This window comes from Lepidochelys kempii, chromosome 3, assembly GCF_965140265.1.
Source record: "Lepidochelys kempii isolate rLepKem1 chromosome 3, rLepKem1.hap2, whole genome shotgun sequence".
Taxonomy (NCBI): Eukaryota; Metazoa; Chordata; order Testudines; family Cheloniidae; genus Lepidochelys; species Lepidochelys kempii.
The window spans coordinates 16371411-16395760 of record NC_133258.1 but is presented as its reverse complement, the minus strand read 5'-3'; the positions used below and the strand labels follow the sequence as shown (position 1 = coordinate 16395760).

The 24350-nt window shown below is 41.2% G+C and overlaps 1 protein-coding gene across 2 annotated transcripts in view; it reads left to right on the top strand.

The window, feature by feature from the left end:
* PTCHD4 (patched domain containing 4) overlaps nt 1–21900 on the top strand; it is a 115818-nt gene extending 93918 nt beyond the window's left edge. For both annotated transcript variants that reach the window (XM_073335093.1, XM_073335091.1), the window contains exon 3: nt 20267–21900. In XM_073335093.1, the coding sequence (XP_073191194.1) occupies nt 20267–21900 (1634 nt within the window). The remainder of the gene's footprint in view (nt 1–20266) is intronic.
* Nucleotides 21901–24350: the final 2450 nt, after the last annotated feature.

The window sequence follows — 24350 nt, the reverse complement described above, 5'->3', positions numbered from 1 at the left end:
AAGATTCAGAGCAGGCTGCGCAGCACGGACAGGAGGACAGTGAAGAAATCTGGCAACATGTGACCTCCAGAAGAAGAAGGGGGAACGTCCATGTACCAGCAACGCAGACACAAGTAAGTAATCGTTTTCATGTTCTCTCCACAGGTACCATTGCGGGGAGTGGCCCACATGATATGTCTGGGGGAAGGGAGCAGAAGGAGACTCCACCAGTTGAAAGGCATGAGATGCACTGTGCTAAGGTTGGAGGTTCCACGACCACCACTCCCAATAGAAGGAGGCGGGTGGTGGTGGTCGGGGACTCTCTCCTCAGGGGGACTGAGTCATCTATCTGCCGCCCTGACCGGGAAAACAGAGAAGTCTGCTGCTTGCCAGGGGCTAAGATTCGCGATGTGACGGAGAGTCTGCCGAGACTCATCAAACCCTCGGACCGCTATCCCTTCCTGCTTTTCCACATGGGCACCAATGATACTGCCAAGAATGACCTTGAGCGGATCACTGCGGACTACGTGGCTCTGGGAAGGAGGATAAAGGAGTATGAGGCGCAAGTGGTGTTCTCGTCCATCCTCCCTGTGGAAGGAAAAGGCTGGGGTAGGGATCGTCGAATCGTGGAAGTCAATGAATGGCTACGCAGGTGGTGTCGGAGAGAAGGCTTTGGATTCTTCGACCATGGGATGGTGTTCCAAGAAGGAGGAGTGCTAGGCAGAGACAGGCTCCACTTAACAAAGAGAGGGAAGAGCATCTTCGCGAGCAGGTTGGCTAACCAAGTGAGGAGGGCTTTAAACTAGGTTCACCGGGGGAAGGAGACCAAAGCCCTGAGGTAAGTGGGGAAGCGGGATACCGGGAGGAAGCACAAGCAGGAGCGTGTGAGAGGGGAGGGCTCCTGCCTCATACTGAGAACAAGGGGCTATCAGCGGGTTATCTCAAGTGCCTATATACAAATGCACAAAGCCTGGGAAACAAGCAGGGAGAACTGGAGGTCCTGGCAAAGTCAGGGAATTATGATGTGATTGGAATAATGGAGACTTGGTGGGATAACTCGCATGACTGAAGTACTGTCATGGATGGGTATAAACTGTTCAGAAAGGACAGGCAGGGCAGAAAAGGTGGGGGAGTTGCACTGTATGTAAGGGAGCAGTATGACTGCTCAGAGCTCAAGTATGAAACTGCAGAAAAACCTGAGAGTTTCTGGATTAAGTTCAGAAGCCTGAGCAACAAGGGTGATGTCGTGGTGGGAGTCTGCTATCGATCACCGGACCAGGGGGATGAGGTGGACGAGGCTTTCTTCCGGCAAGTCGCAGAAGCTACTAGATTGCACACCCTGGTTCTCATGGGCGACTTCAATCATCCTGATATCTTCTGGGAGAGCAATACAGCGGTGCACAGACAATCCAGGAAGTTTTTGGAAACTGTAGGGGACAATTTCCTGGTGCAAGTGCTGGAGGAACCAACTAGGGGTGGAGCTCTTCTTGACCTGCTGCTCACAAACTGGGAAGAATTAGTAGGGGAAGCAAAAGTGGATGGGAATCTGGGAGGCAGTGACCATGAAATGGTCGAGTTCAGGATCCTGACACAAGGAAGAAAGGAAAGCAGGAGAATATGGACCCTGGACTTCAGAAAAGCAGACTTTGACTCCCTCAGGGAACTGATGGGCAAGATCCCCTGGGAGAATAACATGAGGGGGAAAGGAGTCCAGGAGAGCTGGCTGTATTTTAAAGAATCCTTATTGAGGTTACAGGGACAAACCATCCCGATGTGTAGAAAGAATAGTAAATATGGCAGGCGACCAGCTTGGCTTAACAGTGAAATCCTTGCTGCTCTTAAACACAAAAAAGAGGCTTACAAGAAGTGGAAGATTGGACAAATGACCACGGAGGAGTATATAAATATTGCTCGGGCATGTAGGAATGGAATCAGGAAGGCTAAATCACACCTGGAGTTGCAGCTAGCGAGGGATGTTAAGAGTAACAAGAAGGGTTTCTTCAGGTATGTTGGCAAAAAGAAGAAAGCCAAGGAAAGTGTGGGCCCCTTACCAAATGAGGGAGGCAACCTAGTGACAGAGGATGTGGAAAAAGCTAACATACTCAATGCTTTTTTTGCCTCTGTCTTCACGAACAAGGTCAGCTCCCAGACTACTGCACTGGGCAACACAGCATGGGGAGGAGGTGGCCAGCCCTCTGTGAAGGAAGAAGTGGTTCAGGACTATTTAGAAAAACTGGACGTGCACAAGTCCATGGGGCCGGATGCGTTGCATCCGAGAGTGCTAAAGGAATTGGCGGATGTGATTGCAGAGCCATTGGCCATTATCTTTGAAAACTCATGGCAATCGGGGGAAGTCCCAGAAGATTGTAAAAAGGCTAATGTAGTGCCCATCTTTAAAAAACGGAAGAAGGATGATCCTGGGAACTACAGGCCGGTCAGCCTCACCTCAGTCCCCAGAAAAATCATGGAGCATGTCCTCAAGGAATCAGTTCTGAAGCACTTAGAGGAGATGAAAGTGATCAGGAACAGTCAGCATGGATTCACCAAGGGAAAGTCATGCCTGACTAATCTAATTGCCTTCTATGATGAGATAACTGATTCTGTGGATAAAGGGAAAGCAGTAGACGTGTTATTCCTTGACTTTAGCAAAGCTTTTGACACGGTCTCCCACAGTATTCTTGTCAGCAAGTTAAAGAAGTATGGGCTGGATGGATGCACTACAAGGTGGGTAGAAAGTTGGCTAGATTGTCAGGCTCAACGGGTAGTGATCAATGGCTCCATGTCAGATTGGCAGCCGGTATCTAGCGGAGTGCCCCAAGGGTCTGTCCTGGGGCCAGTTTTGTTCAATATCTTCATTAATGATCTGGAGGATGGTGTGGATTGAACCCTCAGCAAGTTTGCGGATGACACTAAACTGGGAGGAGTGCTAGATACGCTGGAGGGTAGGGATAGGATACAGAGGGACCTAGACAAATTGGAGGATTGGGCCAAAAGAAATCTGATGAGGTTCAACAAGGACAAGTGCAGAGTCCTGCACTTAGGACGGAAGAATCCCATGCACCACTACAGACTAGAGACTGAATGGCTAGGCAGCAGTTCTGCAGAGAAGGACCTAGGGGTGACAGTGGACGAGAAGTTGGATATGAGTCAACAGTGTGCCCTTGTTGCCAAGAAAGCCAATGGCATTTTGGGGTGTATAAGTAGGGGCATTACCAGCAGATCGAGGGATGTGATCGTTTCCCTCTATTCAACATTGGTGAGGCCTCATCTGGAGTACTGTGTCCAGCTTTGGGCCCCACACTACAAGAAGGATGTGGAAAAATTGGAGAGAGTCCAGCGAAGGGCAACAAAAATGATTAGGGGACTGGAACACACGACTTATGAGGAGAGGCTGAGGGAACTGGGATTGTTTAGTCTACAGAAGAGAAGAATGAGGGGGGATTTGATAGCTGCTTTTAACTACCTGAAAGGTGGATCCAAAGAGGATGGATCTAGACTATTCTCAATGATAGCAGATGACAGGACAAGGAGTAATGGTCTCAAGTTGCAGTGGGGGAGGTTTAGGTTGGATATTAGGAAAAACTTTTTCACTAGGAGGGTGGTGAAACACTGGAATGCGTTACCTAGGGAGGTGGTGGAATCCCCTTCCTTAGAAGTTTTTAAGGTCAGGCTTGACAAAGCCCTGGCTGGGATGATGTAGTTGGGATTGGTCCTGCTCTGGGCAGGGGGCTGGACTAGATGGCCTCCAGAGGTCCCTTCCAACTCTGTTATTCTATGATTCTATGACCCTGGGTGAGGCCAAGAGGAAATAACTAAGATGTGTGTATACCAGTGCAGGAAGCCTAGGTAACCACATGGAGGAACTCGAACTACTGGTGCAGGAAGTGAAACCAGATATTATATGATAAGGGAAACATGGTGGAATAATAGTCCTGACTGGAATACTGGTAAAGAAGAGTGTGTGCTGTTCAGGAAAGACAGAAAGAAAGGAAAGGTGATGGAATAGTATTGTATATTAATGATGAGGCATACTGTAAATAAATATGAAGTGACAGAATGGATAACGTGGAATCTGTTTCGGTCTAAATCACTTTGGGGAAGAAAGGTAACAGAAGCTCCACTGCGATACTGCTTGGGGTTTGCTACAGAACCCTAGGATCTGATTTGGAAATGGATATAGACCTCTTATATTTTAATTAAATAAATGATACTGGGAATTGTGTGGTTATGGGAGACTTTAATTTCCCAGATATAGACTGGCGGACAAATGCTACTGATAATGAGAGGGCCCAGATATTCCTGGATGTGAGAGATGACAGATTTCTTCACCAGACAGTCACCTAACCAACAAGAGGTGATGCCATTTTAGATTAAGTATTGGTAAGTAGCGAGGACCTATAGAAGAACTGGCTGTAGAGGACAACTTTGGTTCTAGTGATCATGAGTTAATTCAGCTTAAATTAAATAGAAGGATAAACAAAAATAGGTCTACAATAAGGGTCCCTGATTTCAAAAGGGCAACCTTTACAAATTTAAGAGAATTAGTTAGGGAAGTTGACTAGACTGAAGAACTCAAGAATCTGAACGTGGAGGAGGCTTTGAATTATTTTAAGTCCAAGTTGCAGAAACAATCTGAACCCTGCATCACAAGCAAGGAGAAAAAATTGTAGGGAAAGGTTGCAGAGAAAATGGGGAAAAAATGATCTGGGAAACTACAGGCCTGTTAGTTTGACCTCAGTTGTATGCAAGGTCTTGAAACTAATCTTGAAAGAGTACTTAAAGGTATAGAGTTAAATTGTAATTGGAATGAAATACATCATGGTTTTACAAAAGGTAGATCATGCCAGACCAAACTGATCTTTTTCTTTGAGAAGATAACTGATTCTCTAGATAAAGGAAATGCAGTAGATCTAATCTAGCTGGATTTCAGTAAAGCTTTTGATACAGTGCCAGATGGGAAATCATTAGTTAAACTGGAGAAGATGGGGATTAACATGAGAATGGAAGACTAAAGGGGAGAGTATAATGGGTCATATTGAAAGGTGAAGTTTCAGGCTAGAGGGAGGTTATTAGAGGAGTTCCTCAAGGATTGGCCTTGGGACAGATTTTATTTAACATTTTAATGATGGCACAAAAAGTGGGAGTGTGCTAATAAAATCTATATGATAAAAGTTGGAAGGTATTGCTAATATGGAGCAGGACTGAAATATTATAGAAGATGTTGATGACCTTGTAAACTCGAGTAATAGAAATGGGATGAAATTTAATCGTGGAAAGTGCAAGGTGATGCATTTAGGGACTAAGAACAAGAGATTTTGCTATATGTGGGGCATTTACCAGTTGGAAGCAACGAAAGAGGAGAAAGACTATTGGTCAATCACAGGATGACTATGAGTTGCCATTGAGATGCAGCTGGGAAAAAGCTAATGAAATCCTAGGATGTATCAAGCGCGGTATTTCCAGTAGTGATAGGAAGTTTTATTACCATTGTACAGGGCACTGGTGAGACCGCATTTAGAATGTTGTGTGTAGTTCTGGTTTCCCATGCTTAAGATGAATGCAAACTGGAACAGGTGAACAGAAGGGCTACTGGGATAATCAGAGGAATGGAGAACTTGCCTTATGAGAGGAGACTTAAGGAGCTTGGCTTGTTTAACCTAACAAAATGAAGGCCAAGGGGAGATATGATAGATCTATATAAATACATTAGAAGGACAAACAGGGATGCAGAGGAGTTATTTATGTTAAGGGTCAATGTTGGCACAAGAACAAATGGGTACAAAATGGCCATCAACAAGTTTAGGCTTGAAATTAGATAATGGTTTCTAACCATCAGAAGAGTGAAGTTCTAGGACAGCCTTCCAAGGGGAGTAATGGGGGCAAACAAACCTAACTTGTTTCAAGACTGAGCTTGATACATTTATGAAGGGGACAGTATGACGAGGATGCCTACAATGGCATATAGCCCATCTGCATCTGCAAACATTTCCAATGGCAGGAGATGGGACACTAGATGAGGAGAGCTCTGAATTACTACAGAAAATTCTTTACCAGGTGTCTGGGTGATGGGTCTCAGCACATGCGAAGGGTCTAACTGCCATATTTGGGATTGGGAAGTAATTTTCCCTTAGGTCAGATTGGCAGATACCTTGGGGGCAGAGGGGTTGCCTTCCTCTGCAACTTGGGACATGGGTCACTTGCTGGTTTTAACTAGAGTAAATGGTGGATCTCTGTAACTTGAAGTCTTTAAATCAAGATTTGTGGAGTAACTCAGCCAGAGGTTATGGACTTACTGCAGGATTAGGTGGGTGAGGTTCTGTGGCCTGCAATGTGCAGGAGGCCAGACCAGATGATCATGATGGTCCCTTCTGGCCATAAAGTGTATAAGCCTATGAGTCCATCAATTTCCTTATTCCCCTCATTTTTTTTCATTGTACAGGGTTTTTTACAGGGAAAAATCTCCTGCTTGACAGTTTCTTTAAATGGAAGAAAGAGATGAGCCTGAATCAAAATTCCAGACCCAAACATCCTCAAATATTACAAGCCCAAGCAAAAATCAATTGTTCAGCTTGCAAAACTGTCAGTATTTTTTAATATTATTTAAACCTAAAGCTTCGCCTATGCTAGAAAACTATACTTTTTTAATGATACCAGCACCTCCAGTGGGAACACAGTTATATCAATATAAAGATGTTTTATATTGACATAGCTATTCCTGTACAGGAAGGGCAATAAGCTATACTGCTATAAGGCACCTTTATATTGGTATAATACATCCACACTAGGTTTGTACCAGTATATTATGTCAGTAAAAAGTCACACCTCTAACCAAAATAGTTATACTGGTCCAAAACGTGTGTGTAAACTAGCCCTTAGGAATCTCTATTGCAGGTTGTTGTGAAACACAGAACAACAGAGACAGGGTTCCCACTCCAATCCTTATTCCCTCATTTCCCCACCCCCCCCCCCACCCCCAGCTTATGTTTCTCAGAAGGAAAGGACACATTCAAAATAAAATGTAAGAATGGTGGACAACTCATCAGACTGACACTGCCCTAACGCACTGCCCTAACGAGGGAGGCCACAGAGAAAATGGAAGCAGTTTTCAGATGCTATTAGAATGCTGCCAAAAACTTAATTATCTCCTGTTGGGACACACTGCTAATGGTCAGGTTTCATTCATATTAATAAGCTATCAATAAGCTGCTAAATGCTGCTAACTGCAGCGTGTGTGTGGCGTGGGGAAGGGCTGGTGATTTTCAAGGTTTACACAAGCCAACACAGCTCATGGTTATAAAGCCAACACCGCACATGACTGAAATCCATGGGAGTTTTGCCCTGCAGTATATGCTAAACTAGCCCGTTTTATGCAACTGATATTACATAGGAGGATTTGATCAAGCTGCGTGATGAGTCCAGGGGACTGAACATGGGACTACTCTCCAGGAAGGAACTCCTCAATATAATTCCAAGCTCTGCACCAGGCACACTCAACAGTCATCTGGAGATTATTTAGGGTTGTGTAGTGAAAGAGGCTCTTACTTGTAGGACCCCTGCCTCATTCGTTGCAGAAGCTGGAAGATGTGTAATGTATGGGGCACAGGCTTGCAAAAAGAGATAGGATGGTCTCATGGCTAAGATTCTATCCATGCCTCTGCCATAGAGTTCCTGTGTGATGCTGGGCAAGTCACTTAAATCAAAATGTTCCCACGTGGTCACTAATTGTGTCTTTCTCATTTTCTGGGTGCCCAGGGTGAGACACCTGACAGGGTTGAGCACTCAAAGCTGCAGCTGAAGTTGATTGGCGCTGTGCTTTGAGCATATCAAGTGCTATAAAAATGCTAATTACTCTGGAAAATAACAGCATAGATGTCTCAAGTTGGGTTCCCAGAATTAGTGGATATTTGACAATTTTAGCCTTAATCTCTCAGTGCCTCAGTTCCCATGCTGTAAAATGGGGAGGATCATATTACTTAATCTCACAGGAATATTGTGAAGATAAACTCGTTGATGTATGCAATGCACACAGACACCGTGGTGAGACCACCTTAGAATCACCAAGGGGACTATTAATAATTCTGTGTCGAGTGCAGGATTTGAACGGTGTGCAATAAATAACACTTAGGGCCACACATTGAATGAGGAGGATACTCATAAAACTTCCATTAAAAATACATTACTAAAGTTGCTAATCAAGCGTTCAGAAGTTAGGAAATGCCAGACTTAAGGTTGTCTGTATGACCTTAATTCTGGCATTTTGCATATGCATTATGATACAGTCTTTAATAACATGATCACATATTATTTTTCCATAGGATGCCTGCCTCCTTCAGACATCCATCCCAACCTTCCCACTCAGCTAGTTGTCCCAGTCCCCCATCCCCTTGACTACTTGTGCTATCTGTAATGCACGGTACTATGACACTTTGAGACCCATCAAGGTGAAATCTTCAGTATACCATGTATACTACAGTATTATGATTATTTATGTACATGTGTTTTAGTGAGGCATAATGGTCTAGTGGAGCGGGGACTGAACTGAGCGGTGTTCTAGTCCTGACTCTGCTATGGGGAGAGTGTCTTTGACTCAGTTTCCCTTCTTTTCCTTTGTCTGTCTTGTCAATTTAGAACTCTTCAAGTCAAGGACTGCCTGTTGCTTTACATATATACAGCCCTTAGCACAATGGGTCCCTGATGGTGGTTGCCTATAGGCACTCCCATAATACAAATAATCATTTAAAACTTCAAAAACTATTACCTCACTTTCCAGGCTGCCCAGAAAAGCTCACCTACTCTGGGGTGCACTCAGTGGTGGAGCCAGGTTTTGCATTGGAGGGTGGTGGGGGGTGATGGGTCATTGGTTGTGAGCTGGAGAGCAAGCCCACCCCCCACTGCCGGCAGCTCCTGCCTCATGGGGCTGGACCCAGCTCTCCACTCTGAGCATTGCAACTTGGCATATGGGGTCACAGGGGGGAGTGGTTTTACTTCAGGATAGATATCTCAGTGTGAAACAAGGCACTGGAGATTTTACATCAGTGTCGCTACCTGAGGTGGACTCCAGGTGAGGGGTATGAGGTTGATTTGACTAGCTGGATCAAGGGAGTAACAACTACTGGTGCCCTGTGTCCAGTAGGATTTTACATTGAGAGAGCTATCTTGAACTGGCCATCTCATTGTAAGAACACACCAATTTTATGCACCAAAGACAGCCTTCATTAGACTAGTTGGTATATTATGAAAGCCACAAAAACAAGATGATTATAGAGTCATAGGGCCGGATCCTCAGCTGGTATATATCAGCATGGCTCCATTGATCTCCAGGGTGGTATGCTGATTTACACCAGCTGAGGATCTGGCTCATAGAAGTCAGAGCTGGAAACCTAGCTCCCTGCCAATGGGAGATTGTTCCCTACAACGCTTTATCAGTCTAGCTTTAAATTATTCAAGCAATGGGATAACCTCAGCCTCCCGAGGGAGACTATTTCACAGACTAATGGATCTCATTACTGGAAAGTTTAATCTGAATAGCAGTTAACATTTCCCTTAATTTTATCCCATTGCTCCTAGTTATACCCTTCCTCTTTGGATACCTCTAAACCAGTGGTTCTCAACCTTTCCAGACTACTGTGCCCCTTTCAGGAGTCTGATTTGTCTTGCATACCACAAGTTTCACCTCACTTAAAAACTACTTGTTTACAAAACCAGATATAAAAATACACAAGTGTCACAGCACACTGTTACTGACAAATTGCTGACTTGCTCATTTTTACCATATAATTATACAATAAATCAATTGGAATATAAATATTGTACTTACATTTCAGTGTCTAATATATAGAGCAGTATAAAAAGTCATTGTCTGTATGAAATTTTAGTTTGTACTGACTTTGCTAGTACTTTTTATGTAGCCTGTTGTAAAGCTAGGCAAATATCTAGATGAGTTGATGTACCTTGTGGAAGACCTCTGTGTACCCCTAGGCATTTGCATACCCCTGGTTGAGAACTACTGCTCTAAACAGTTCTTCCCCTTCCATTGTGAATACATCCTTCAAAAATGTATGGACTGTTCTCCTTCCTGTCACACTCACAAATATCTCAGTCATCCTTCAGCCAAGCTCTACAGACTTGCTCTTTTTAATCTCTCCTCCTGCCCCTTGATAATTTTTGTTGCTTTTCTTTGAATACCACAAATTTTCCTACCGCCTACTAGAACTGAAGAACAGTAAATAGCCAAACTCATTGCTTCAATTATGATCAGAGTTTATAGATTGCATCACATTATTTTACATGGACTAACCAATTTGATACTTAAATGCTTCCATTTCCTGTGACCCCATTGGTAATCTCAAATTCCCAATCTTCCTCCTGATCTTTCTAGTTATAGATCCATTTTGTACCTAGCAGCTTCAGTCTTCTAATCAGCTTCACAAATCTGTCCAGTGGTATTGGCATAAATGAATAAATAATTAATTCATTAGTAATTTGATCTAAATTCATCTCAGGTTTCTTTATGTGTCACTTAAAGCTGCATCATCTGATGACAATTTCTGTTTGTATAATCGCTATTTACAAAGTTAATCTAGAGGCATAGATAAGAAAAAGAAAAAAAGGATTTTAATCATTGCTAAGGCACAGCAGAAAAATAAGTGGTATTCGGGGATATATACAATTTTCAAGCTGTATGTATTAATTCAAACGTAAATCACATGACAAGGTAATTGTTAAACAAATCCATCTGCATCTGTACTCTACATTTCGATCTACTCCAACTCAGAGTGGTTTTTATGATTAGGTATTTTAGTACTCCTTGAACAAAGAAAGAAAGAACATCCAAAATCTGTGAGGTTGCAAAATGTGACTTTAAAACAAAAAGTGCCAGGCTAACCTTGAATACAGAAAAATGCCAGCATGGTTCTGTTAGTAACACATTCTCTGCAGGGTCATTGGTTCAAATCCAGCGCTAAAGCCTGATCTCATACCCAATACCAATGGCAGTGCAGTTCCAAAAAGTGGTTGTAGATGCTATAACTAGGGAAAGATTTGAAATCGAAGTTGCTAAATTATCGTCTAGAGTCTTGTGCTACCTGCAAAGACATAAAGATTTTGTACACTTTGATTCCTTGCATGCTTTTCCCATTCAAGCCTTGGCTGGGTTTGACTTTGAAGATTTTGATTTAACATTTGCTTTTTAACATCTACAGTAAATATTTCAACTGTTTTTAATATGACATGGCCTCCTTTATTCATTATAAGAACAGGAGTATTTGTGGCACCTTAGAGATGAACAAATTTATTTGAGCATAAGCTTTCGTGGGCTACAGCCCATTTCATAGGATGCATAGAATGGAACATATAGTAAGAAGATATGTATATATACATACAGAGAACATGAAAAGGTGGAAGTAGCCATACAAACTGTAAGAGACTAATTAAGATGAGCTATTATCAGCAGGAGAAAAACAACTTTTGTAGTGATAATCAAGATGGCCCATTTAGACAGTTGACAGGAAGGTGTGAGGATACTTAACATGGGGAAATAGATTCAATATGTGTAATGACCCAGCCACTCCCAGTCTCTGTGTATTATTGCTATTATTATTCAATCAGGATCAAGGCCCCATTGTGTTGTCTCTGTGCAGATACACATATAAGCAGTCCTTCCCCTGGCGGGCACACAGTCTGAGAAACACAAACAAATGGAAGGTTGGGGGCACGGCTGTAACACCGAAGCAAATGGACATGGTGGTGATTGGCATCGTTTTCTTAGTCACACGTTTTGTAGTTGGTAGTTTTTTTTTTGTTGTTGCTATTTTTAATTGGCGGTAAAACCAGGATGGAGGGACTGGCAAGAAAAGGGAGCTGGTGAAAGTAAGAGAGCAGGAAATGGGAAGAAGGGGAAGAGTGACACTCACTGCTTGTCACCTGCCTTACTGATATATCTGGCAGTGTGAGGGGGTGTAATTTACATACCAGGGATCCATAGGTAGGTGAAAGTAAAATTAGCATGAGGGCTCTTTTAACTTACATCTTCTTCCAGCTCCTCAGTGTGGGAGCTCAGCCTTCCTTACACAGCGGTAGACTGGGTTTAAATAAGTTTAATGGAAACTGAGAGTAGGCTCTTTGGAAGTATTCATTGTTGACCTGACTCTCTAATAGTGAAATTCCCAACGACAGCAGAGCAATTGTGAAAATCTCACCCTCAAGTGAGTGTAAGGGGGAGTCTAGCTTACTCCATCTTCTGAATTTGGCCCAAGGACTAAAACTTGAATTGCTCATGGTATCTCTATCAGTGAAGAACTCCTAAAATGCAGTGAAGAGACCTGCATGATTTTGGGCCCCTCCATGGCTCTGAGGGGTATTCAAAAGACCTCAGGAAACATCAACACTAATAGAAATAAATGCAAACATTTAAAACAAAGATGACAGCACTAGCCCTACTGCTCACCTCTGTCAGAGAGTGCAAGGCAATTCATTCCAGGATTTTTTCTAATTGGGGTTCACATGGGAAGTGGAATACAATGCAGGAGCTGGAAACCATCCATTCAGGCATGCAAAATATCATTAGGCTGGCACAGGTATGTTAAGGCAGAGAAAAACCTTTTAGGCATAAATGTGTTCAGGGTGGGGGGTTTTTTGCTCAAAGTGCTAAACTATAGAAAAACCAATGTCCTGAGACAGATTTCCCTGCAGGGCCACTTCAGTAAAGATGTGCAGTTCTGCTGGATGATATTTCACTACGCTTCATTTAACATTCCTGCTATAGAAGCCAGCTTTTTTAACTAGCCATTTTATTATTAGAGGGATGTGTGACTTAAAAGAGCAATTCTGTACTGCATACTTTTCAAGAAAGAGAGACACAGCAGGGTACAAGCACCTTTCTCAGTGTGTCTGTATAAATCCAATCAGCATTAGTGGGTGTTATCCTACACGCAATGCCATCAAGAGGGCAATGCACCTGCAAGTCTATTTCATCGTATTTTTAAAGTATTGCATATATTCAGTCCTGAAAGTGTCACAAAGGCCCCATTCCTCAAAAGCTGCTAAATTCCACTGAAACCCAAGGACATTAAGAGACTAAATACCTTTGAGGATCTGGAGCAATCTCAAATGAGAGAAAGGAAAGTGTCCATAGTGTGATGATGATTTCAGCAGGGTGCTGTCACTGGGCCTCTGGCTGGATTTTACATATTGTCGCGTATGATTCCAGGTGTGTGTGTGGTTCGAAATGTCTCCTTCGTTACATTCATAAAACGGAGGTGTTTTACTGCACTCGCTAGTGGGTGTTTCCAGTGCGGGGCGCAGGATCCCTCTTTAGAGAGGAAGGCTGAGCTTGTGATTAAAGCACTGCACTATGGCTCTAGGAGAACCAGGTTCAATTCCTCACTCTTCCGCATATTGTGGTTCACAGCTACTGCTGCCTTTGTGACCTTGCCCCAGTCACTTCAGTCCAATGGGCTTCAGTTTCCCAACTGTAAAATGGGGGTGGGGTAATAGAAATGTGTCCATTCGCCCACCTTCATTTTTCATTCATAGTCTAAGGTCAGGGACTGTCTTTTACTATGCGTTTGTACGGTGCTTAGCATTGTAAGGCCCCAGTCTCACACTACTACTATATATGTCATATGTCACCTGTCCTGTAGCTACTCTATGGCAGAGTGGGTTTGGGGCTTTATTCCCATCAATGCCTCTTTCTCACTGTATGACTTGAGGCAAAGGTTAAGTGACTTGCCTGAGTATCCCCACGTGTAAAATGAGGATACTAATACTTATCCAACCGGAGGATCTAAGGGGCTTACAGGATTTATATTTGCAAAGCATTATAGAGCTGAAAATTGCTATTATAAGTACAAAATTCTTCTTATCAGATGAAAACCCTGGACATGTCTGCTGAGAGGTGTTATGACCTATGCAGAAATGTATTCAAGAGCTGTGTCTGTGCGACTGCTTAAACAGAGGGAAATGGTCTTAAATGCTGCAAATGTAAAAGAATGATTAGCCACTTAGCAATCAGTTGACACCTGAGGCTCTGTGAATTGCATAGTTTCCGGAAAAGGAGTATTAAAAGGATGCACAATGTAGAAAACATTCCCCTCCCCACCCCCGCCCAGGCAGAACTGGGATAGAATCACTGGAATGGGGATAGGTAGTGGAGAGGATTGTATAGTAAAGTGAGCCCTTAAAGGCAGGTCTATACAAGTAACTTTTGCTGGTATAGCTTCTTCTATAGTATGTAGGGGGAAAAGTGGTATGATCATGAGGGATTTCAATATGAATACTATATGCTGGATGTCTCATGTATTAAAACATCACTGGAATTTCAAAATATGATAGATGACAATTTCCTAACTCAAAAAGTATTGCAGCCAACACTGTGGGATTCTATATTAGACCTTGTCTTGACAGATAAAGAGGAACTGATCACATAACTAAAATGTAATCGTACCTTAAGTCCAAGTGATCCGGATTTTATCATATTTATAATGTGCAAAGAGAATATAGCTCGGACCACTGAAATATATACGTTAACAGGGCCAGTGTCACAAAACAAAAGAAAATATGAGCCAAAGAAGCTGAGAGGAAGAATTTAAGAAGAAAAATGTGATGCCCCAAATATGTGATGCCCCAAAAGCCACAACTGAAGAAGAAAGGCATACCTGGTTTAGAGAGGAAGTGAAGGTAACTATAAAATATACAGAAAAGAAATGGAAGAAAGGGGAAGTTGATAGTAATGAATATAAATTAGAAGCAAAGGGACACAAGGCGAAATCTATGGGCAGCAGATTTAAGGACAATACGATTGAGTTTCTAAAGTATATTAGGAACAAAAAGAATGACAACAATGATATTAGTTTATTACTAGATAGAAATGGCAGAATTATCAATAATAATGTAGAAAAGATAGGAACCGGAGTGTTCAATAAATATTTCTGTTCTGTATTTGGGGAAAAAAACAATGATGTAGTCAAATCATATGATAATACTCTTTCCATTCCACTGGTATGTCAGGAGAATGTTAAATAGAAGCTACTAAAGTTAGACATTTTTAAATTAGCAAGTCCAGATAACTTGCATCCAAGAGTTTCAAAACAGCTGACTGAGGAGCTTGCTGGACCAATAATATTGATTTTCAATAAAACTTGGAACCCTAAGGAAGTCCCAGAAAACTTGAAGAAAGATAAATTTGCCCATGTTTCAAAAGGGTAAACAAGATGACCTGGGTAATTATAGTCCTGTAAGTCTGGCATTGATCCCGGACAAGATAATGGAGCAGCTGATATGTGATTCAATTAATAAAGAATCAAAGGATGATAATTTAGTTAATGCCAGTCACCATGAGTTTATGGAAAATATATCCTGTCAGCCTAACTATATCTTTTTATTATGAGGTTACAAGTTTGGTTGATAAAGGTAATAGTGTTGATGTAATACACGTAGACTCCTGTAAGGCATTTGACTTGGTGCCACATGACATGTTGATTAAAAAAACTAAAAAGATTTAAAATTAACATGCCATACATTAAATGGAGTAAAAACTGACTAACTGTTAGGGCTCAAAATGAAATGGCAAACCAGGAATCATCATCAGATGGATGTTTTTCTAGTGGGGTCCCATAGGGATTGGTTCTTGGCTACTGAACATTTTTTCAATGACACAGAAGATAAGATAAAATCATCACTGATAAACTTTGCAGATGACACAAAAAATGGGGGGAGCGGTAAATAAGGAAGAGGACAGGTCACTGATAGAGAGTGATCTGGATTGCTTGGTAAACTGGGCTCAAGCAAACAATATGCATTTTAACATAGCTAAAAGCACATTTATACTTCTTGGAACAAAGAATATAGGTCACACATATACGATGCGGGATTCAATCCAGAGAAGAATTGACTCTGAAAAAGGTTTGCTGGTTGTGATGGATAATCAGCTAGCCATGAGCTTCCGGTACTATGCTGTGCCCAAAAGGGCGAATGAGATTCTTGGATGCATAAACAGGAGATGCTCAAGTAGGAATAGAAAGATTACTTTACTCTGTATTTGGCAAGGTTTGACCATCTCTGGAATACTATGTCCAGTTCTGGTGTCAAGAAGGAGGCTGGTAAATTGGAGAAGGTTCAGAGAAGAGCCATAAGAATGATTAAGGGATTAGAAATCATGCCTTATAGTGTTAGACTCAAGAAGAGCAACCTAGTTAGCTTAAAAAAGCAAAGGGAAAGGGGTGCTTTGGTTACAGTCTATAAGTACCTAAATGGGGAACAAATATTTAATAATGGTCTTTTAATCCAGCAGAGAAAAATATAACCCAATCCAATGTCTAGAAGTTGAAGCTAGACAAATTCAGACTGGAAATGAGTTGTAAATTTTTAACAGTGAGAATAATTAACCATTCGAACAACTTACCAAGGCCATAGCGGATTCTCCATCACTGACAATTTTTAAATCAAGATTGGATGCTTTTCTAAAAGATATGCCCTACAAATTATTTTGGAGAAGTTCTATGGCCTGTTTTATACAGGCGATCAGACTAGAAAGATCACAGTGATCCCTTCTGGTCCTGGAATCTATTAATCTGTGAAAGATAAGTGTGTGCTTAAGTATTTTGCTGAATCAGGCCAGAGTGCTCAGCACCTTGCAGGATTGAATCCATAAATGAGTTCTCAGTGTTCTACTGGGAGTTGGCAGGGGGAAAGAGTTGGGAGGGCTTATGGGAGCAGGGTGAAATATTTGTGCTGTGAATCATGTTGTTACGAATTCCAGATGCCATTCGTATCATCTGAACTTTCACTCACGTGTGTGTGTGAAAATGACTCTGTTTGCTAAGTGCAGGGGAAGGCAATGAACCATTTTACAGAAAAAAATAATAGAGGCTGATTGGACCACCACAGGTCCGTGTCAATGACATGTGGAAATTAGCCAGTATAGGATTTTTTTTGGGGGGGGGAGGGGTTGCTTTTGATGGGAAAATAGCCATTTCATCAAAATTTCACGTTTTGTGACATGAAAAGGCAAACATGTATACTTCTTGGAACAAAGAATATAGGTTACACATATACGATGGGGGATTCAATCCAGAGAAGAATTGACTCTGAAAAAGGTTTGCTGGTTGTTTTCACACAAAACAACAAAATGTTTGCTCTAACAAAGATCTTAGCTCTCACGCACTCATTTGCCTCCTAGCTCTGCTATGTCACCTGATGAGAAGTCAAGCTTCATTTACCCATCTCATAAAGTATAGATGATGCCCCAGTTGAGCAGCGAGAAAGCAATAAGAACCGGAATAGTCCAAAGTATGTGTTGCAGAAAATGATAGTTGCTAGATAGCATATGGGAAATAAAATTAGCATATTTAGTCATCAGGAAAATAGCAGAAATCAAGTACCAAAGATAAGGGGGTAAAGGTAGTCGTGAGGCAGGGAAAAACATGTGGGATGTCCCACCCAGGCTCCCAAGTTCCCAGCAATTTATGTCCCTCTCCCTCAGCTCCGCTGTTACCCCTGATTCCCCCAAGCCTTTGCACTGCTTCTGAGGGGGTGTGGGAAATATGGTTCTGTATTGTAGTTTAAATGAATTATTACTCAGAGTTCCGTATTAATTTGCCTAGTAAGGAATCTATTTGTCAAAAAGCATTTCTTGAATTTTTGTTGTTGTCTGTATTGTTACAGACATACCTGCTGATGGGTATTGTGAAATAAATTACCAAAAATAATTGAAACTGGTGTGATTATTCTGTGTTATTCTGACAAAGAAAATATGCAGAATTTTAAAATATCGTGCACAGGATTTTTAATTCCCCAGGAATGTTGTGTGATAATGTGCAATAAGTAGCCTGCGACTTTGACCTGGCTCATCATGAACTTACCCAGGAATGTAAAAGTCACCAGTTATCAAAATTAAGTTAACAGGAGGGGAGCATTTCGATTAAGATTTTTTGTTAACTAGAAAATTTCTGTGAGGCCAAATGTTTACATATCGCTGGGGGACACTGATTTACAGTGCACCCCAGTAAAACAGGGAACATTCACAGCACCTGACATTTTATGCTGTAATTTTCCCTGCCCGGAACAGCTGTCAAGGGTCTGCTTTTGGCACCAGAAGTAGTGTGTGGATAAGAAAAAAGTAAATAAAAATATAAACCCAACAGACTTTTCAGCACACTTCGTTATCCAGTCACCAACTGTGGGTCTCCCTATCATCGTGTTTCTGATACAATTACAAGGGCTTTTCCTCCTGTCTTGCTGTTTATAATTCCTTTGCTATGCTCAGTGAATATATATATATATATATATATATATATATATATATATATATATATATATATATATATCAACATTCTATTTCTACTGGTTTCCAATTTCCACCTTTCTCTCTCTGTCCAGTGGTATGTCTGCTTCCGTGGTCTGCAATTCTCTTTAGTCTACTGATTCAAAGCCCCATAAATTCAATGACAGACTTTCCATTGACATCAGCAGACACTGGCTTAGGGCTTTGATGTAAGATAGTTTAGAACATGGCTTCTCAACTGGGAGTGGGGGCGAGTCATAACAGAGTTGCAACTACCATCCCTTTCTTTATGACTAGTTGTAAGACAGTCCCAAAATATTTGTGTGCTGTAACAGGAGGCCAAATTATGGAAAAGGTGCGGCATCACTGGTTTAGCACTTAGCAAACACTTGAACCAGTCAAAAAATGTTCATCTAAATCTTAGTTCAAAGAAAAGTGGCTTTTTGACCAAAGTGAATGTTTTTTGCTGAATAATCACTAAAATAGCACAACAATGCTGTGAAACCAATGTTTTGTGAGATCATAACATGGCTCATTCATTATTTTAGGGTTTTTTCAGACTCAAGGAGACCATATGGGTTACATTCTATTCTATATAATTTCTTACACTGCTTTCATAACCATAATATCTGAGCACCTTCCAGCGGTGCATTATGCTACAATTACACATTTGTCACATGTGATTCATTCTCTCTCTCCTGCTCTCCCCAAAGGACAATTGTGTGTGCAGTGGACTGTTTTGTTTTCATAGCACTTTGATTTTGTCTGTGTTGTTATTTTTCTAACACACTGCTGTATGTTTATGTGAGAGAAGGCTGGTTGAAGAAGTCCACCTTGCACTTGGAGCAGAAGATGGTGAGGTTTGTGATAGTCCTCAGTACTGGTGGGAGTTAATTCCACAGTCTCAAAATGGCACATTCAATTTGTGTGTGGAAGTTTCTCTTCACTACAGTGACAGCTAAAGATTTAGGGCTGGTCAAAAATTTTCCATCAAAATTGTTTTCAGCAGAATATTGAGTTTTTGACTGAACTAAAATGTTCACAATAAGTGTCTGCTTTCCCCCAAAAATGTTAATTAATTCTGGAAAACCAAAAGCTCCAAAATTGACATTTTATTTCAGACATTCTCTGGAATTTTTATCACTTTTCATCCAAAAAAGAAAAAGAAAAGAAAAGAAACCATTTGCATTCAGGTTTTTGCTTTTTTGAACAAAATGTTGACAATTTCCACAGAGAAAAAAAACTTTTTCTAACCTGATTCACTAAAGATGTCATTTAAAAACAATAATTAAATCTTAGCCAAACAATTTGTGCCAAAATTTGATAGCTGGGGAATCCCAGAACACTGACGATATTCAGTAACCAAGGTTGCCAGGAGCATAGCTGGAATGACCTTCCATGTTCAATACAAAATGTACCCCAAAATGCATCCCATGATTAAACAATAAATAAGAACCTGTTCTTGTGAGGTTTGGAGCACCTCCTACTGTGTGCTGAGTGCTCTCAGCTCCCATGGGAACTGAGGGCACTCGTTACCTGACAGGGTCAGTCCCGAATAGCAGAGAGAGAGAAAGAAAGAAGTGTAGACAAGGAGAAAATGTATGTGCATGTATATATATATATAATTATTTGAAAAAACATTTTTAAGCTCTGACACTTCAAGATAGGCAACCTAAATCCATATTTAGGCAGCTAAACAATTCACTTTGTTTTGAGCCCAAGTCTTTGCATTCTCTGCAAAGGGCATTGGATCAGCTCCTATCTGAGATGCTGGGCAAGCAGCCCCTCTGAATATCAGACAGCTTATTTAGGTACCTAACTATGATTAAAGTGTCTAACTTTGGACCTACAGATCTGAAAATTTTATTTGTATTTAACTAGTAAAATGATACAAATGTTTTTTTTAAAAGTCTGTTTACTAAAACGTAGTTGCCAAAAGTTCACATGAACGTTGCAGAATGAAAAGTGGAACCCTGTGTTTATACGTTGTTATTGTTATTGTTTTAGGTCATGGAACCAAGGGAGTGTTTGAACTTCTTTCAGGATGGCGCAGAACCAGAGAGAACCTTCCATTCAAGGATAGGGTAGCAGATACCTATTCCGATGTCATGGTCTCCTATACAATGACGAGTTCCTTGTATTTCATAGCCTTTGGCATGGGTGCCAGTCCTTTCACCAACATCGAGGCTGTGAAAGTTTTCTGCCAGAACATGTGCATCTCCATCCTGTTGAACTACTTCTATATCTTCTCCTTCTTTGGCTCTTGCTTGGTCTTTGCTGGGCAGTTGGAGCAGAACCGTTACCACAGTATCTTCTGTTGTAAAATCCCTTCAGCAGAATACCTGGAAAGGAAACCTATGTGGTTCCAAACCATGATGAGCGACGGCCATCAGCACACTTCTCATCATGAGACTGACCCCTACCAGAATCACTTCATCCAGCATTTCCTACGAGAGCATTACAATGAATGGATTACTAACATCTACGTCAAGCCATTTGTAGTGATACTGTATCTCATTTATGCCTCTTTCTCCTTTATGGGGTGCTTACAGATCAGTGAGGGGGCCAACATCATCAACCTCCTAGCCAGTGAGTCTCCAAGCGTCTCCTATGCCCTCATTCAGCAGAAGTATTTCAGCAACTACAGTCCTGTGATAGGATTCTACATCTATGAACCTCTTGAATATTGGAATGGCACTGTGCAAGAAGACTTAAAAACACTGAGCCATGGTTTCAATACAGTGTCCTGGATTGAACAATACTATCAGTACCTGAGAGTTGGCAACATCAGCACCACCAACAAAAGTGACTTTATCAGCATCCTCCAGAGCTCCTTTTTAAAAAAATCCGAATTCCAGCACTTCAAAAATGACATAATTTTCTCCAAGGCTGGAGACGAGAACAACATCATTGCTTCCCGCATGTATCTGGTGGCCAGGACTAGTGAAAACACACAAAGGGAGGTGGTGGAATTGCTGGAGAAGTTAAGGCCACTATCTCTAATACAGAGCATCAAATTCATCGTGTTCAATCCTACCTTTGTTTTCATGGACCACTATGGTTTATCAGTAACTATGCCTGTCCTGATTTCTGGCTTCGGCATCCTGCTGGTGTTAATACTGACCTTTTTCCTGGTTATTCATCCTTTGGGAAACTTCTGGTTAATTCTCAGTGTCACCTCAATAGAGTTGGGTGTCCTAGGCTTGATGACTTTATGGAATGTAGACATGGATTGTATTTCTATACTGTGCCTTATCTACACTTTGAATTTTGCCATAGATCACTGTGCACCCCTGCTTTACACATTTGTACTAGCAACTGAGCACACCCGAACTCAGTGTATAAAAAACTCCCTCCAAGAGCACGGGACAGCCATTTTGCAAAATGTTACTTCTTTTCTTATTGGGTTGGTCCCCCTTCTCTTTGTGCCTTCAAACTTGACCTTCACACTGTTCAAATGCTTGCTGCTCACCAGCAGTTGCACACTACTGCACTGTTTTGTTATTTTACCCGTCTTCCTAACTTTTTTCCCACCCTCCAAAAAGCACCACAAGAAAAAGAAACGGGCCAAAAGGAAGGAGCGGGAAGAGATTGAATGCATAGAAATTCAGGAGAATCCTGATCATGTAACAGCAGTCTGAAAGGCTTAGAAAAAATAATACAGATAGAGATATATTACAAAGCGTTGCACAGAGATGCAGGGAAAGTAGAGAAAAGATCTCAGCTGCTTGCGCTGGCCAGGTATAACAAGGAAAACGAAGACCAAGAAGGGGTATTTCATGACACATCAAGGTGAACTCGTTTAAACAAACTAGCAAAAGTGAAAATAATCTAAAAAAATGTCTTTGAATTCTCATTCTCCACTAAGGAAGAGTCTATGGGCCTTCAAGTGGTCTTGAATTTAAAACTCTATCTCTAAATGTGAATTGTTCAATCTGCCCCGTGTAACACTGAAGTTGGGGAGGGGAAGAGTTATCAAGAAGAAAATAGTGTATGCTAGGATGGTTTGATAAAGTTGCCCCGCAAAAAGCAACAAGGGTTTCAAACGAGAAAAAATAAAGAAGAAATGTAGGGGAGAGTAAAAATGCCATATTTTTCGTATTGCTTTTCTTAAGCGGGTTGGTTAAAGTAAACCTATGCACTTGGGAAGTAGATATTTAAATCAGTCTCAGCCAAAGTACTTCCCAACTTGCATATACAATGTGTAACTATATACCACAGTTAAAACATTATCATTAATTCCGATGGTAAAGCTATACTGCCATGTGATACAGGTACTGGATATATGGGTATATGGAAGAGGAAATAAGTGTAGGCCATTTGGAAACTCAAAGCTTGGTTTCTTGAAAACTGACATTTGACCTTTCTCCCAATGTGGTTATCAAGGACCTCATAACTGATGGTTATTAGTATAAATATATTTTGATACCTGTGAATTCTGGAATTCCCCTTCCATTAACAGATCTTGTAAAACTAACCCAGGCCATTACCACTACAATGGTAATTGAAATTACTGCAGTGTTAGCCTCTAGATTCCTAAGTTCTCAGTGTTAACATTAAATGCCAAATATTAATCAAGCAGGAGCTTTAGATGTAACGACAGACCACATACTGTAGACTCAGTGATGTGATCATGCTGTGGCTGAATCAGTTCTGGAGCATGCACTATATTGGCTTCTATATTTGGTTCAAGGTCCAAAGGTACCTATTTGCTGGTCTCTGCAATATGGGGTTCTCTACTTCCGTTAGTAAAATGATCAGTAGACTATGCTTTTTACAATCTTCAAAAAAGAATGTTTTAATGTTTGAGTGAGACTGAATGAACTTCTAGCTGTAAAGAGCCAGATCAGCCCCTTGGGGGAGTGTTGATTATTATTATTACTAAATATTTGCGTGTCTGATTGAATGTCTGCAACATAAGGCTTTGTTATGGCTGTTGAAATTTAATAGAAGGTAGTAAATCTGCACTTAATGCATGACACTAGAATTATGCCATAAAGTATTACAGTATGACCTTCCCTGCTTTGTAAACTATACAGCTTAGAAGCTCAAGAAAAAGAACGAAAAGAGACTTAGCCAGTTATTAAGTTAACACTTAAGGCCAAATTCTGAACCCAGTTATGTCATGTATGTCTCCCATCTCAAATAGTGTTTTAAAAGGGCTTGTTTTATACGCTCTTAAATGCAATCTAGCTTCACGTCAAGGAGTGATATACGGTGTTGTTGTAGCTGTGTCAGTCCCAGGATATTAGAGAGTCAAGGTGATGAGGTACTATCCTTTGTTGGAACAAACTTCTGTTGGTGAGAGTGACAAGCTTAAGAGCTCTGTGTAAGCTTGAAAGCCTGTCTCTCTCACCAACAGAAGTTGGTTCAATAAAAGATATTACCTCATCCACCTTGTCTCATCAATGAGTGACGGCTTCCTGAATATATGGGATCTGTCTGGACAGTATATAGATGAAATGTTTATAGGGAATGTTTGTTATGTCCACTTTAGGATTCCTTTAAAAGATGTCTGAGCTGTTTACCTCTGGAACTGTGATACACTTGCACATATTTGTGTTCATGGTTGGCTTACTCTAGATTTTAGTGTCGATCTGCAAAGACAGTTACTGATGAGCATGTGTTCACATATTTCTCTAGAAGGCTTTCTACAAGAAGCTTATTCTCTGTTCCCTGATGCCTGTCTTCCCTTCCTGCACTGATTTATGTTTAGAGGGAATCTGGGAAATTCCACTTACCCTCAAAAAGCCATCTGTTCCCTGGTTCTGAAAGTTCATTAACTGCATCTCTGGCCAGGGAATGCAATTTTCCCTTCCCCTCTTTGTTTTTCTGAGGTTTCCATTACCATTTGCTAAACACTGGCCCAACCTCTATATTCTATACATAGGCAAAACTCCCATTAAAACAATAGCAGTTCTTGCCTGCAGCAGGACTTGAGGAATCGTGGGCCTTATGGTACAAAAAAGAGATGGGTCCAAATTGCAAATGAGATCATATGCAAAGTTCAGGAGCACCTAGACCCATGGTTTGGCCCAAGATATAAAGACATTGGGGCCATCTGCACAAGTTGAGATCCAGATAAAAACCT